This window comes from Mobula hypostoma, chromosome 15, assembly GCF_963921235.1.
Source record: "Mobula hypostoma chromosome 15, sMobHyp1.1, whole genome shotgun sequence".
Lineage (NCBI taxonomy): Eukaryota > Metazoa > Chordata > Chondrichthyes > Myliobatiformes > Myliobatidae > Mobula > Mobula hypostoma.
The window spans coordinates 71203826-71218482 of NC_086111.1; the positions used below are offsets into that span (position 1 = coordinate 71203826).

General features: G+C 44.6%; 1 protein-coding gene across 4 annotated transcripts in view; it reads right to left on the bottom strand.

The window, feature by feature from the left end:
• Nucleotides 1-14657, bottom strand: part of LOC134357131 (MICOS complex subunit mic25-like) — an 814525-nt gene that overhangs the window by 784688 nt on the left and 15180 nt on the right. For all 4 annotated transcript variants that reach the window (XM_063068429.1, XM_063068427.1, XM_063068428.1 and 1 more), the window contains exon 2: nucleotides 9172-9247. In XM_063068429.1, the coding sequence (XP_062924499.1) occupies nucleotides 9172-9247 (76 nt within the window). The remainder of the gene's footprint in view (nucleotides 1-9171; nucleotides 9248-14657) is intronic.

Below are 14657 nucleotides of genomic sequence, written 5' to 3' on the forward strand. Positions count from 1 at the left end.
CTAATCCGTACACCTTTAGAATGTAGGAGGAAACTTGAGCATTCAAAGGAGGCCCATATGGTCATGGGGAGAACATACAAACTCTTTAGAGGCATCGACAGGAATTGTACCCAGGTCTCTGGCACTGTAAAGTATTACACTAACCACTACACTACAGAAGCACGCTCTATTATTGTTTTATCTGGCACTACCTCAATGAACTGCTGCAATGAAAAGATCTGTATGGATGGCATGCAAAACAAGTCTTTGTCTCTGACTAGCTACATCACTGTCTCGTACGGAGACACTAATGCACACAATCATAAGGGGCAGCAGAGAACTGGAGACTCAGTCAGATCCATCGTAGGCATGACTGTTGCAGCAGCCGTCGTCTGAGCAGACGTAATTAGAGTGGTGATCTTGAGGCTTCAGCAAAGAGAGGCTTCACTCAGAGAAGCAAAGGAAAGAAAAGCTCAAGTTTTTTCATTCTCTTTAAATCTGCTCAGCTAGGGACAGTAGGGATGACAGGTAGGATAGTGAAATGCTCCCCTTGTGGGATGTGGGAAGGTAGGGAGATCTCCAGTGTCCCTGACGACTACAACTCAGAAGTGCATCCAGCTGCAACTTCGAACAAACCATGTTGAGAAGTTGAAGCTGGAGCTGGATGAACTCCGGATCATTCAGGAGGCTGAAGGGGTGATAGATAGGACATTTAGAGAGGTAATTACACCCAAGGTGCAGGACACAGGAAACTGGGTGACAGTCAGGAAGGGGAAAGAGGTTAAGAAGCCAGTGCAGAGTACCTCTGTGGCTATCCCCCTCAAAAATAGGTATATTACTTTGGATACTTTCGGTGGGGGGGAGGTGGTGGAATGACCTAACAGAGGAGTGTCACAGTGGTTGGGTCTCCGGCACTGAGTCTGCCTCTGAGACGCGGAGTGAAAGGTGGAGAAGAGGCATGCAGTGGTGATAGGGGATTTGTTAGTTAGGGGAACGGACAAGAGGTTCAATTGTTGAGAACGAGATTCCCATATGGTATGTTGCCTCCCAGGTGCCAGAGCCTGGGATATCTCAGATCGAATCCTCAGCATTCTTAATTGGGAGGGTGAACAGCCAGAAGTCACGATCCATGTAGGTACCAATGACATTGGTAGGACAAGTGACGAGGTTCTACGTAGGAAGTTTAGGGAGTTAGGCACAATGTTAAAGGGCAGGACCTCCAGGGTTGTGATCTCAGGATTGCTACCTATGCCATGTGCTCGTGAGGCCAGAACTAGGAAGGTTATACAATTTAATATGTGGCTAAAAAACCTAGTGTAGGAGGAAGGGCATAAGATTTTTGGATCACGAGGCTCTCTTCCAGGGAGGTGGGACCTGCACAGAAGGGACAGTTTGCACCTGAGCTGGAGAGGGACTAATATCCTAGCGGGAAGGTTTGTTAATGCTGCACGGTGGGGTTAAACTAGAGTGGCAAGGGGATGGGAACCAGAGCGCCAGAACAATTCGAGGAGAGGTTGCGGAGGACATGTAAGACCTCAAACAAAGTTAGCAATCAAAAGATTGAGCATGGTGCAACTCGTGTCCTGAACTGCTTATATTTAAATGCAAGAAGTAACATAGGAAAGGTGGATGAGGTTGCAGGTTTACAAACAGAGGCAATCTGTAGGCTGTTGACAAGGCAAAATTACAGTCAACAGGATGATTTGCAACGTAAAAGGTGGGCAAAATCAAAAAGGGTGAATACAGGACTCGTATGTGAATGTGCGCAGTATACGGAATAAGGTAGATGAACTTGCAGCACAGTTGCAGATTGGCAGGCATCACTGAATCACAGCTGAAAGATTATAGCTGGGAGCTTAATGTCCAAGGATACACATTGTATCAAAAGGACAGGTTGGAAAGCAGAGGGGGTGGTGTTGCTTTGTTGATAAAAAATGAAATCAAATCATTAGAAAGAGGTGACATAGGGTTGAAAGGTGTTGAATCATTGTGGATAGAGCTAAGAAACTGCAAGGGTGAAAAGATCCTGGTGGGAGTTGTATACAGACCGTCAAACAGTAATAAGAATGTGGCCTACAAATTACAACGAGAGACAAAAAATGCATGCCAAAAGAACAATGTTACAATAGTTATGGGGGTGGGTTTCAACATGCAGGTAGATTGGGAAAATCGGGTTGGTGCTGAATTACAAGAGGAGTAGTTTCTAGAGTGCCTACGACAAACAAGAGAAAATCTGCAGATACTGGATATCCAAGGAACGCACATAAAATGCTGGAGGAACTCAGCAGGCCAGGCAGCACCTATGGAAAAAAGTACAGTCAACATATTGGGTTGAGACCCTTTGGCAGGCCTGGAGAAAAAAAAAAGATGAGGAGTAGATTTAAAAGGTGGGCGTAGGGGAAAGAGAAACACGAGGTGATAGGAGAAACCGGAAGGGGGAGGGATGAAACAAAGAGCTGGGAATTTGATTGGTGAAAGAGATACGGGGCTGGAGAAGGGGGAGTCTGATAGGAGAAGACAGAAGAGGCTTCCATTCCAACACCATCAACGCTGCACTCAACCACAGCTCTTCCATTTCATGCATGTCTGCTCTTATCCCATCCTCCCACCACCCTATCAAGGATAGGGTTCCTCTTGTCCTCACCTACCAACCCATCAGCTCCGTGACCAGCACATAATTCTCTGGAAATGCGGAACTTCCGCCATCTCACCACCTTCTCTGGATCCCACCACCAAGCACACCTTTCTCTGCCCCCCACCCCACTTTTTGCTTTCCACAGGGATTGCTCCCTATGCTACTCCCTTGTCCATTCATTCCTCCCCACCGGCAAGCCGAACAAGAGCTATACCCACCCCTACGCCTCCTCCCTCACTACCATTCAGGGCCCCAAACAGTCCTTCTAGGTGAAGCAACACTTCACCTGTGAGTCTGTTGGGATCATATACTGTGCCTGCTGCTCCCATTGTGGCTTCCTGTATATTGGTGAGACCTGACATAGACCGGGAGTTCGCTTTGCCGAGCAGCTGATCTCCACCCACCAGGAGAAGCAGGATATCCCAGTGGCCACCCATTTTAATTCCACTTCCCATTCCGATTCCAATATGTCAATCCATGGCCTCCTCTACTGTCGCGATGAGGCCACATTCAAGTTGGAGGAACAACACCTTATATTTCGTCTGGGCAGCCTCCAACATGATGGCATGGACATTTATTACTTGAACTTCTGGTAATTCCCCCCACCCCACCATTCTCTCACCTTATCTCCTTGCCTGACCATCCCCTCCCTTTGGTGCTCCATCACCCCCCCCCACTTTTCTTTCTTCCATGGCCTTCTATTCTCTCCTATCAGACTCACCCTTCTCCAGCCCTGTGTCTCTTTCACCAATCAACTTTCCAGCTCTTTACTTCACCCCTACCACCTCCCGGTGTCTCCTATCACCCTGTTTTTCTCTCTCCCCTTCCCCCAACTTTTAAACCTACTCATCTTTTTTTCTCCAGTCCCGCTGAAGAGTCTCGGTCCGAAACATCGACTACTTTTTCCAATTGATGCTGCCTGGCTTGCTGAGTTCCTCCAGCATTTTGTGTGTGTTGCTTAGAGTGCCTACCAGATGGCTTTCCAGAGCAGCTCGTGGTTGAACCCACTAAAGGCTTGGATATTCTGGATTGGGTGTTGTGCAATGAAACAGGATTGATCAGAGAGCTTAAGGTAAAAGAACCCTGAGGAACAAATGATTATAAATTGATTGAATTCAACCTGAAATTTGAGAAGAAGCTAAAGTCAGATGTATCAGTATTACAGTGGAGTAAAGGAAATTACAGAGGCATGAGAGAGAAGCTGGCCAGAATTGATTGGAAAACAACACTGGCAGGGATGATGGCAGAGCAGCAATGGCTTGTATTTCTGGAAGCAATTTGGAAGGCACTTGATATATACATCCCAAAGAGGAAGAAGTATTCTAAAGGAAAGATGACACAACTATACCTAACAAGAGAAGTCAAAGCCAACATAAAAGCCAAAGAGAAGGCAAAGAATGGAGCAAAAATTAGTGGGATGTTAGAGGATTGGAAAGTTTTCAAATACCAACAGAAGACAACTAAAAATGTCATTAAGGTAAAGATGGAATACAAAAGAAAGCTTGCCAATAATATTAAAGAGGATACCAAAATTTTCTTCAGGTACATAATGTGTTAAAAGAGAGGCGAGAGTGGATATTGGACTGCTGGAAAACGATGTTGGAGAGGTAGTAATGGGAGACAATGAAATGGCTGACAAACTGAATAAGTATTTTGCATCAGTCTTCACTGTAGAAGACACTAGCAAAATGGTGGAACTTCAGGGTTTCAGGGGGAATGAAGTGTGTGAGGCTACCATAACTAGAGAGAAGATTCTTGGGAAACTAAAAGTTCTGAAGGTAGATAAGTCACCTGGACCAGATGGTGTACTCCCCATGTTTCTGAAAGGTGGCTGAAGAGATTATGGAGGCATTAGCAATGATCTTCCAAGAATTACTAGATTCTAGAATTAATCCAGAAGAATGGAAAATTACAAATGTCACTCAATCTTCAAGAAGGAAGAGAGGCAGAAGAAAGGAAACTATGGGCCAGTTAGACTGACCTCAGTGGTTGGGAAGATGTTGGAGTTGATTATTAAGGATGAGGTCTCAAGGTACTTGGGGGCACATGATAAAATAGGCCATAGACAGCATGGTTTCCTCAAGGGAAAATCTGCTGGAATTATTTGAAGAAATAACAAGCAGGATGGATAAAGGAGAATCAGTAAATGTTGTGTACTTGGAGTTTCAGAAGACCTTTGACAAAGTGCCTCACATGAGGCTGTTTAACAGGCTCCAAGCCCATGGTGTTACAGGAAAGATTCTAGCCTGGATCAAGCAGTGACTGATTGGCAGGAGGCAAAGAGTGGGAACAAAGGGAGCCTTTTCTGGCTGGCTGTTCCACAGGGGTCTGTGTTGAACCGATTATTTTTAGGTTATATGTCAATAATTTGGATGATGGAATTGATGGCTTTGTAGAAAAGTTTGCAGATGATATGAAGATAGGCGGAGAGGCAGGTAGTTTTGAGGAAGTAGAGAGGCTGCAGAGTGACTTTGACAAATTAGGAGAATGGACAAAGAAATGGCAGATAGAATGCCATTTCAATGTCAGTCCTGCCAAAGGGTTTCGGCCCAAAACATTGATTGTACACTTTTCGTAGATGCTGCTTGGCCTCCAGCATTTTGTGTATGCTGCTTGGATTTCCAGCATCTGCAGATTTTATCTTCTTTGTGAGATGGAATACAGTGTTGGGAAGTGGATGGTAATGCACTTTGGTAGAAGAAACGAAAGGATTGACTATTTTCTAAATGCAGAGAAAATACAAAAAATTGAGGTGCAAGGGGACTTGGGAGTCCTTGTGCAGGATTCCCTAAAGGTTAATTTGCAGGTTGAGTCTGTAGCGAGGAAGGCAAATGCAATGTTAGCATTCATTTCAACAGGACTAGAAGGGTGTAATTTTGAAACTTTATCAAGCACTAATGAGGCCTCACTTGGAGTACTGTGAGCAGATTTGGGGCCCCTATCTAGGAAAGGATGTGTCGAAACTGGAGAGGGTTCAAATGAGATTCATGAAACTGTTTCCAGGATTGAATGGCTTGTCATATGAATAGTGTTTGATGGTTCTGTGCCTGTGTTCACTGGAATTCAGAAGAATGAGGGGTGACCTCATTGAAACTTATCGAATGGTGAAACACCTTGATACAGTGAATGTGGAGAGGATGTTTCCTATGGTGGGAGAGTCTAAGATCAGAGGACACTGTCTCAGAATAGAGGGTCGTCTTTTAGCAAGGAGATGAGGAGTTTCTTTAGCCAAAGAGTGGTGAACCTGTGGAATTCATTGCCACAGGCAGCTGTGGAGGCCAAGTCTTTACATATATTCAAGGCAGAGATTAGAAGATTCTTGACTGGTCAGGGCAAGAAGGGAAATGGGAATTTGGGCAAGAGATTGGGGCTGAGAGGAAAACTGGATCAGCCATGATGAGATGGTGGAGCAGACTTGATGGGCCAAATCACTTAGTTCCGGCCCTATATCTAATGGTCTCATGGTCTAACCCTCCCCATTATCAAGGATATCTTCAAGAAATGGGCATTCATTACTAAGGACCCTCACCACCCAGCTCACGCCCTCTTCTCAGTACTACCATCAGGAAGGAGGAGACCAAAGAGCCACACTCAACATTTTAGGAGTAGTTTATTCCCCACTGTCAAGTGATTCCTGACGCTGTCTGCAGGATTTTGTCCGTTCTCCCAAATAGCCACTTGGGTTTCCTACGGGTGCTCTGGTTTCTTTCCACTGACCAAAAACAAAGGTTGGTCATTTAATTAGTCATTGTAAATTCTCCCATGATTAGGCTAGGGTTAAATCAGGGGTTGCTGGGCAGCACGGCTCAGGGGGCTAGAAGGGCCAATTCTGTGCTGTGTCTCAATAGATAAATAAATCAACTAATCAATAAATATTTCTGAACTGCCCATAAACCCAAGAATACTATCTCACTATTCCTTTTTCGCACTACTTATTATTATTGTAACTTGTATTAATTTGTTATGCTGTAGTGCTACCCCAAAACTGTAAGTTTCAAGATAAATGTCAATGCCAATAAACCTGATTACGTTTCTGAAACAAGCCTTTTACTGTACCTCAATACATGAGACAATAATAAACCAATTTACCAACTTCACGGGAGAGCAGCCAGTTGCCTGTGCCTGCTCCTACTTTGTATGCTTATGTCTGGGACGGCACAGAGTAGTTAGCACAATGCTTTATAGTACAGGCATTCTGGGCTCAATTCCCACCACTGCCTGTAAGGAGTTTGTACATTCTCACCATGACCAAAAAGGTTTCCTCTGCTTTCATCCCACAGTCCGAAGACACACCAGTTGGTAGGCTAATTGGTCATTGTAAATTATCCTGTGATCAGGCTAGGATTAAATCAGGGATTGATGGGCGATGCAGTTTGAAGGCCAGAAGGGCCTATTGAGCTGTAACTCATTAAACAATAAAAATTTTAAAAAGATGTCAGCACACATTGGAATCAGAAGGTTTTTCATTGTCAACCATAAGGGATATGCATACTTTCTGGATCCACACACAAGCAGCAGTATGGAAATGCCAAACTCACCACAATGCCACCTTTTTAGATAAATCAAGGCTTATCCTGAATCAACCAGTCTTGCACAAATGATATACTTTTAACACTTTTAAGAGTAGGGAAATCTGTTGTACCTCCCCAACACCCTAGCTAAATATTAATCTCGCAACAAAAATTCATTAAATCAGTTGATCTTATCATTATCTCATCATTTATAGGATTGATCTGTGTGGAAGATGCAAGATTTTTCACTGTACTTTGGTCCGTGGCAATAATAAATCAATTTACCAATTTTGTGTCTGCTGGGGGCTCAAAACGGTCTGTCCTGGGGTTGGAGGATTGTGTACGAGTGTCGGAGGGAGCAAGAACAGGGCTTATTTTACTGGAAACAGGAGAAACTCTGCACATACTGGAAATCCAGAGCAACAGACTCGAAATACTGGAAGAACTCGGCAGGTCAGGCAACATCTATGGAAACAAACAAACCGCTGATGTTTCTAGCTGAGACCCTTCTTCAGGACTGGAAAGGAAGGGGGAAGCTGCCTGAATAAAAAGATGGAGAGGGAAGTGGGGGAAAGGAGGAAAACTAGGTGATAGATGAAGCCACAGGGGTGGGAAAGGGAAAGGGCTGGAGAAGAAGGAATCTGATAGGAGAGGAGAGTGGACCACAGGAGAAAGGGAAGGAGGAGGGGACACAAGGGGAAGTGATAGGCAAGCGAGAAAAGGTAAGAGGCCACAGGGGGGAATAGAGGAAGAGAGGAGGGGGAGTGAAAATTATTTTCACTGAAAAATTATTTTTACCAAAAGGAGAAATCAGTATTCAAGCAATCAGATTGTTTTACTGTTGTTCTGTTGCTTTTTGTGTTCTGTGCAGTTCTGCCAAGCATAGTGGGCATGCTAAATTGGCGCTGGAATGTGTGCTGACACTTGTGGGCTGACCCCAGTACATCCTTTGGTGTATTGGTTGCTGGCACAAATAGCATTTCATTGTATGTTTTCATGTAAATGTGATAAATAAACTTGAATCTTGAATCTTGTTTCATAAAGTAACTGCAGCTAATTACAAGAGAAACTGCACTGCCAAAAATACTTCAACAGCTATAAAAAGCTTTGAGACAGACTGGGGTTCTAAGGGCAGGTTGTGTAAGTGCAATTTCCTACTTTATTGTATCTCAAGGCACCTGGTTTATAATGAATTATTCCGTAACTATTCACATCATTATAGAGGCTATTTATGCACAACAAAAGCTCATCAAAAGAAATGCTGTGACTATGTAAGTAGCAAGTAAATGAATAAGTTATACTCAGTGGTCATTTCATGAGGTACAACTGCTTATTAATGCAAATCAGCCAATCAACAATGTGACAGCAATTCAAGGCATAAAAGCGTGCAGGCATAGTCAAGAGGTTCAGTTGTTCTTCAGACCAAATGTCTCAAAATGGGGAAGAAATGTGATCTTAATGACATTAACCATGGAATAATTATTTGTGTCAGATGGGGTGGTTTGAGTACCTCAGTAACTGTTGATCTCCTAGAATTTTCATGAACCACAGTCTCTAGAATTTATAAGGAATGGTGCAATAAACAAGGAAAAAACATCCAATTAGCGGCAGTTCTGTGGGCACAAGTGCCTTGATAATAAGAGGTCAGAGGAGAATGGCCAGACTGGTTCAAGCTGACAGGAAGGTGACAAATAACCTTTGGTTACAGCTATGGTGTGCAGAAGAGCATCTCCGAACACACCACATTCAAACCCTGAAATGGATAGGCTACAGCTGCAGATGATGTTGATGCATCTAACAGATGTGCCTAATAAAGCAGCCACTAAGTGTATGTGTTTAAGTGTTTGTTGTGAAGGACATCGCTATAAAGACAATCAGCCATTGTGCTTTCTTTTCATTATTGTATGTTAGATCTTTAATTTTCTGCTGAAGCAAATGCAGAGGCTTTCACGGTAATACACTTTCACTCTTTATAATGACATGAAGATTATTCACATCAGTGCCACCAGCTTCTTACTGAAATCCCTCTGCCAATCTTTTACCTACCTGCAGAGATGGAGCTTGATGACTTTGACATTGGCTGGGGCAGGTCATTCAATCTTGTGATAAGGTTGTCAGAGAGCTACAAAAACACAAAAGAGTGTTAAAGCAGCAATGTTCCATTCATAATACTTTCTGCAGAAACAATACAGCTATTATCATTGGAACAAAACAGACCATCTTGACTAAAGTCCAAAGTTAATATATAAACACCAATTCACCATCGATCCCACCAACTAACCATCTGCCCTCTCCTTCTCATCCTTGTTTCAAGTTCACTCTTCAAATGTCGAAGATCATTACGTTCATTCAATTATAACAGTACAGGCCCTTCAGCCCATGAGGTTCAGCCTTCTATTCTGAGGCTGTGCCCTCTGGTCCTAGACTCTGCCACTATTAGAAACATCGTCTGCACATTCACTCTATCAGGACTTTTAATATTCAGGACCAGAGCCATCAAACACTCTTAATACATTAACTTTCTCATTCCCAGGATCATTCTCATAAACCACCTCAGGACCTTCTCAAATGTCAGCACATCTGCTCTTAGATATGGGGCCCAAAACTGCTCACAATTGTCCAACTGTGGTCTATAAAGCTTCAGCATCAAGTTGTCGAGCACCTTTGCTCCATCCACAACAGGTGGGATTTCTTGGTGACCACCCATTTTAATTCTGCATGACATTGTGGGCCACAAGATCTGTACTGTGCTGTACTGTTCTAGAGATAAGCCTTTTGCTGTTCTTAAGACCACTATATACAAGTCAGAGAGTTTGATAATATCATCCACTCTGCTCCCTAGAAAGCAAATAATTCAATCCCTGTCCTTTCATTACTTCCTCACAAATTATTTTCCCTTGCACCTATCCTTTCAGAAGCCCTTACTAACTCTTGCTTTCATCACTCTCAAAGGCAGAGAACTCCAGATCATCATCACTCATTACATTAAAGGTTTCCCCCAGAGTGCCTTTGTATACACTGAGGTAGCCATTGTATTAGGTCCTCAAAGAGGAACATAACCTTGTTATGGTTTGCAGGCTTGTGTGCCTCAATGACTTGGAGTGCTATGTTGGCTAGAGTCAGGATTTTACCCTAGCTCCTGCTAGGGTCATCCATGCCAAAAAAAAGGTCAAAGGATAGATGCCAGACTAAGAGTGGTCCACCAGTCCTCCAGGTTCGGGGATTCAGCTCAGGGCTAACAAACATGACTGGTAAAACAAAATTGTTACAGAAACAGCAATGAAGAATCCTGATGAAGGGTCTCGGCCCGAAACGTCGACCGTACCTTTTCCTAGAGATGCCGCCTGGCCTGCCGTGTTCACCAGCAACTTTGATGTGTGTTGAATGAAGAATCCTTCTACATCCGATTGTGATGGTATTCCTGAGACCCCATCCAGGACTGGCATGACTGACAGCGGTGAAAACCACGAGGAAGCTACTGACATTACTGACATGATGAAGGAAGCCCTGAACACTGACAGAGATGGAGGACCAGCAGTGTAATGGGCAGTATGTAAGTTTTATTCGGTACACCTGTATACAGTACCTGCTTGTTAATGCAAATATCTAATCAGCCAATCATGTGGCAGCAACAATGCATAAAAGCAGGCAGACATGGTCAAGAGGTTCAGTTGTTGTTCAGACTAAACATCAGAATGGGGAAAAAAAATGTGATCTAAGTGACTTTGACCATGATTGTTGGTGTTTGAGTATCTCAGAAACTGCCGATCTCCTGGGATTTTCATGCACAACAATCTCTAGAGTTCACAGAGAATGGTGCAAAAAAACAAAAAAAATCCAGCGTGACATTTTTGTGGCTGGGTTTGAGTTGATCTCCTCAAAAAGCCGCTCAGTTTGAATGGTTGCTCTCCGCAGTGCTCTCGGAGATGTTATCGAATTCCGAGATTTATGGATTCAACTGTAGTTCATATTGGCCTCTTTCAGTTCTATGTCTTTTTTGTGTTCTCATCCATTATTCCTTGTTGCTGACTTTGGAGGGTTGGGGTTTGACGTTCTTATTGCTGTTTCTCTGTGTGGCTGATCTGTTACCTTTTGCGTGAGGGAGGGGTTGGAGTTTACAAGTTTTTGTTTCTTTCTCATTTCACGGGGGGGGGTGGAATTGATGGCTTTTCTTTCAACTACTCTAGTTTTTCTGTATTTTATGGCTATCCGGAGAAGACAAATCTTGGAGTTGAGTTCTGCATATATACTGTACTTTGATTATGAAATGAACCTTTGAAAACACCTTGTTAATAACAGAGGTCAGAAGAGAATGCCCAGACTGATTCAAGCTGACAGGAAGGCGATATCAACTCAAATAACCACGCATTACAAAACTGGTGTGCAGTTTCCCTACAGACTCCTCTCCAGAAGTGCTTTGGGAACACCTAAAAACCACCATCCTGCAAACCTCTGAAGAAGTCCTAGGGTTTTCCACAAAGAAGAACAAGGACTGGTTCGATGAAAACAACCAGGAGATCCAAGAATTGCTGGCGAAGAAGAGGTCCACCCACCAGGCGCACCTTGCTCAGCCATCTTGTCCTGATAAGAAAGCAGCCTTCCGCCTCGTATGCAGCAACCTCCAGCGCAAGTTTCGAGAGATTCAGAACGTGTAGTGGACCAACCTCGCAAAGAGAACTCAAGCTTTGCGCAAACAATGGTGACTACAGAGGGTTTTATGAAGCCCTGACAGTGGTGTACAGCCCTTCGCGCCAGGTCCACAATCCCTTGCGCAGTGCAGACAGTCAGGCACTCTTCACAGACAAGGCGTCCATCCTGAACCGGTGGTCGGAACACTTCCAGACTCTCTTCCGCGCCAACCACATGGTCCAAGACTCAACAATTCATCGCATCCCATAACAGCCAGAGAAAACAGAACTGGACAAGATTCCAACCCTAGAAGAGACAGTCAAGGCCATAGAGCAGCTGAAAAGTGGCAAGGCAGCGGCAGTTGATAGAATCCCACCTGAGATTTGGAAGCATGGGGGCCCAGCTTTACACACGAAACTCCTCAAGTTCTTTGTCTGCTGCTGGGAACAAGATAAACTACCACAGGACCTCCGTGATGCGGTCATCATCGCCCTGTATAAGAACAAGGGGGATAAGTCTGACTGCTCCCACAACCGGGGGATAACTCAGGTTAAATGATAACTCATTTAACCTCTCTATCACAGGAAAAATCCTCACAAGAGTACTCCTGAACAGATTGGTACCCATCATTGCAGAAGAACACCTCCCAGAGAGCCAGTGTGGCTTCAGAGCCAACAGGAGCACTACCGACGTGGTATTTGTTCTCGGGCAGCTCCAAGAGAAATGTAGGGAACAGAACAAGGGATTGTACATGATGTTTGTTGACTTTACCAAAGCGTTCGACACCATGAGCAGGGAAGGTCTGTGGCAAATCATGGAACGACTGGGATGCTCCCCAAAGTTCCTCAGCATAGTCATCCAGCTACACGAAGATCAGAGTGGCCAAGTCAGACACAACGACGACCTCTCAGAACCCTTCCCAATAGGCAACGGAGTAAAGCAAGGCCGCGTCCTTGCACTGACTCTCTTCTCCATCTTCTTCAGCATGACGCTCGAAAGGGCCACAGAAGACCTCGATGACAAGGACGGTGTTTACATCCGAGACCACACCGATGGTAGCCTGTTCAACCTGAGGCGGCTACAGTCTCACACCAAGACACTGGAGCAACTCATCTGAGAGCTACTCTTCACCGATGATGCTGCCCTTGTTGCCCACACAGAGACAGCTCTGCAGCGTATAACATCCTGCTTCGCAGAGGCTGCTGAGCTCTTCGAACTGGGAGTCAGCTTGAAGAGGACAGAAGTTCTCTATCAGCCCGCACCTCAAGAAGATTACCACCCTCCCCGCATCACCATCGGTGAGGGAGAGCTGAAGACAGTCCACCAGTTCAGCTACCTGGGGTGCACCATCTCGTCAGATGCCAAGATCGACAAAGAGATTGACAACAGACTGGCAAAGGCAAACAGTGCATTCGGCAGGCTGTACTAAAGAGTCTGAAATGAGCATCTGAAGAAAGGCACAAAGATCAGCGTGTACAGAGCTGTTGTACTGACCACCCTCCTGTACGGCTCCGAGTCGTGGGTCACCTACCGTCACCACCTGCATTTCCACCTGCGCTGCAACATCCTCAACATCCACTGGAGTGACCTTGTCATCAACATCGAGGTCCTCGAACAGGCGGAGATCACCAGCGTCGAGGCCATGCTGTTGAAGGCGCAGCTGTGCTAGGCAGGGCACGTCTCCAGGATGGAGGATCATCGCCTGCCCAAGACTGTGCTGTATGTCGAACTCTCTACTGGCCACCGTAACAGAGGGACACCGAAGAGGTACAAGGACTCTCTGAAGAAATCCCTTGGTGCTTGCCACATTGACCATCGCCAGTGGTCTAATCTAGCCTCCGATCGTGAGGCCTGGCGACATACCATTCACCAGTCTGTCTCCTCCTTCAAGAAAGCACGCAGGGCTGGCATTGAGGACAAAAGGAGAAGGAGGAAGAACTGTGACACAGCAGCACCAAACCTAGAACAGAATTTCCCTTGCAGCCACGTGGCCGGACCTGCCTGTCCTGTATTGGCCTCGTCAGCCGCCAGTGAGCCTGCAGCAGACGCAGGCATCCCCCTTCCTAAATCTTTGTTCACGAAGCCAAGCCATGAGAGACAAAACTCGTGTGCAGAAGAGCCTCTCTGAATGCACAACTCATTGAACATTAATCGATGGACTACAGTAGCTACTTTATCAGGTACAGGAGGTAGCTAATAAAGTGGCCACTGAGTGTATTTTACCTTTTACTTTATATCTTTGTCTCCTGGTCCTTAAACTATCAGTTAATGAGGACAGAGTCGCTCCCCCTCTCCCCCCACCTTTATCTTAATTAAACCAGTCAGGATCTTGTCCAGCCTCAGCTTAGAATTGAAATCCTTTATTGTTGCAACATCTCTCTTTTCCAGTGTTTAATGTCTGTGAAATATGGCAAGAATCAGCCACATTTCTAGGTGGAGTTCAGTGACAACAAATTGCTTCTCGATTCCTTGCTTCTAATTACTATTCAGTCCACAGTCCAATTAATAGGAGACAGGTCTGGTGTTCAAACAGACAAAAGCCATTCAACCAAATCAAAATCCAGACACAATCCTAACTAGAAAATAAAACACAAATGAAAGGGAGAGAAATATACGTAAAAGCGATGACAAGGTTCATCTGCATCTGCAGCAAGTGACACTTATTTAGGCATTTGTGTTTTAAAGGTTTCAGCATCAGGTTTTAGGAAACTTCTAAACAACATGTGATTCAATTAAATTCTCACCACCAGCAGTGAAGAGTAAATTTTCCCTGACAACTGTCAAAAACAATGAGCTTTAAATAGCACCAGCAAAGGATTAGATTGAAGTGATTGTGAAAGTAATAGTCAGTTTTATGTGAGATGGTATAACATCTCATTCACCATTCATTACACTGAGTTTAT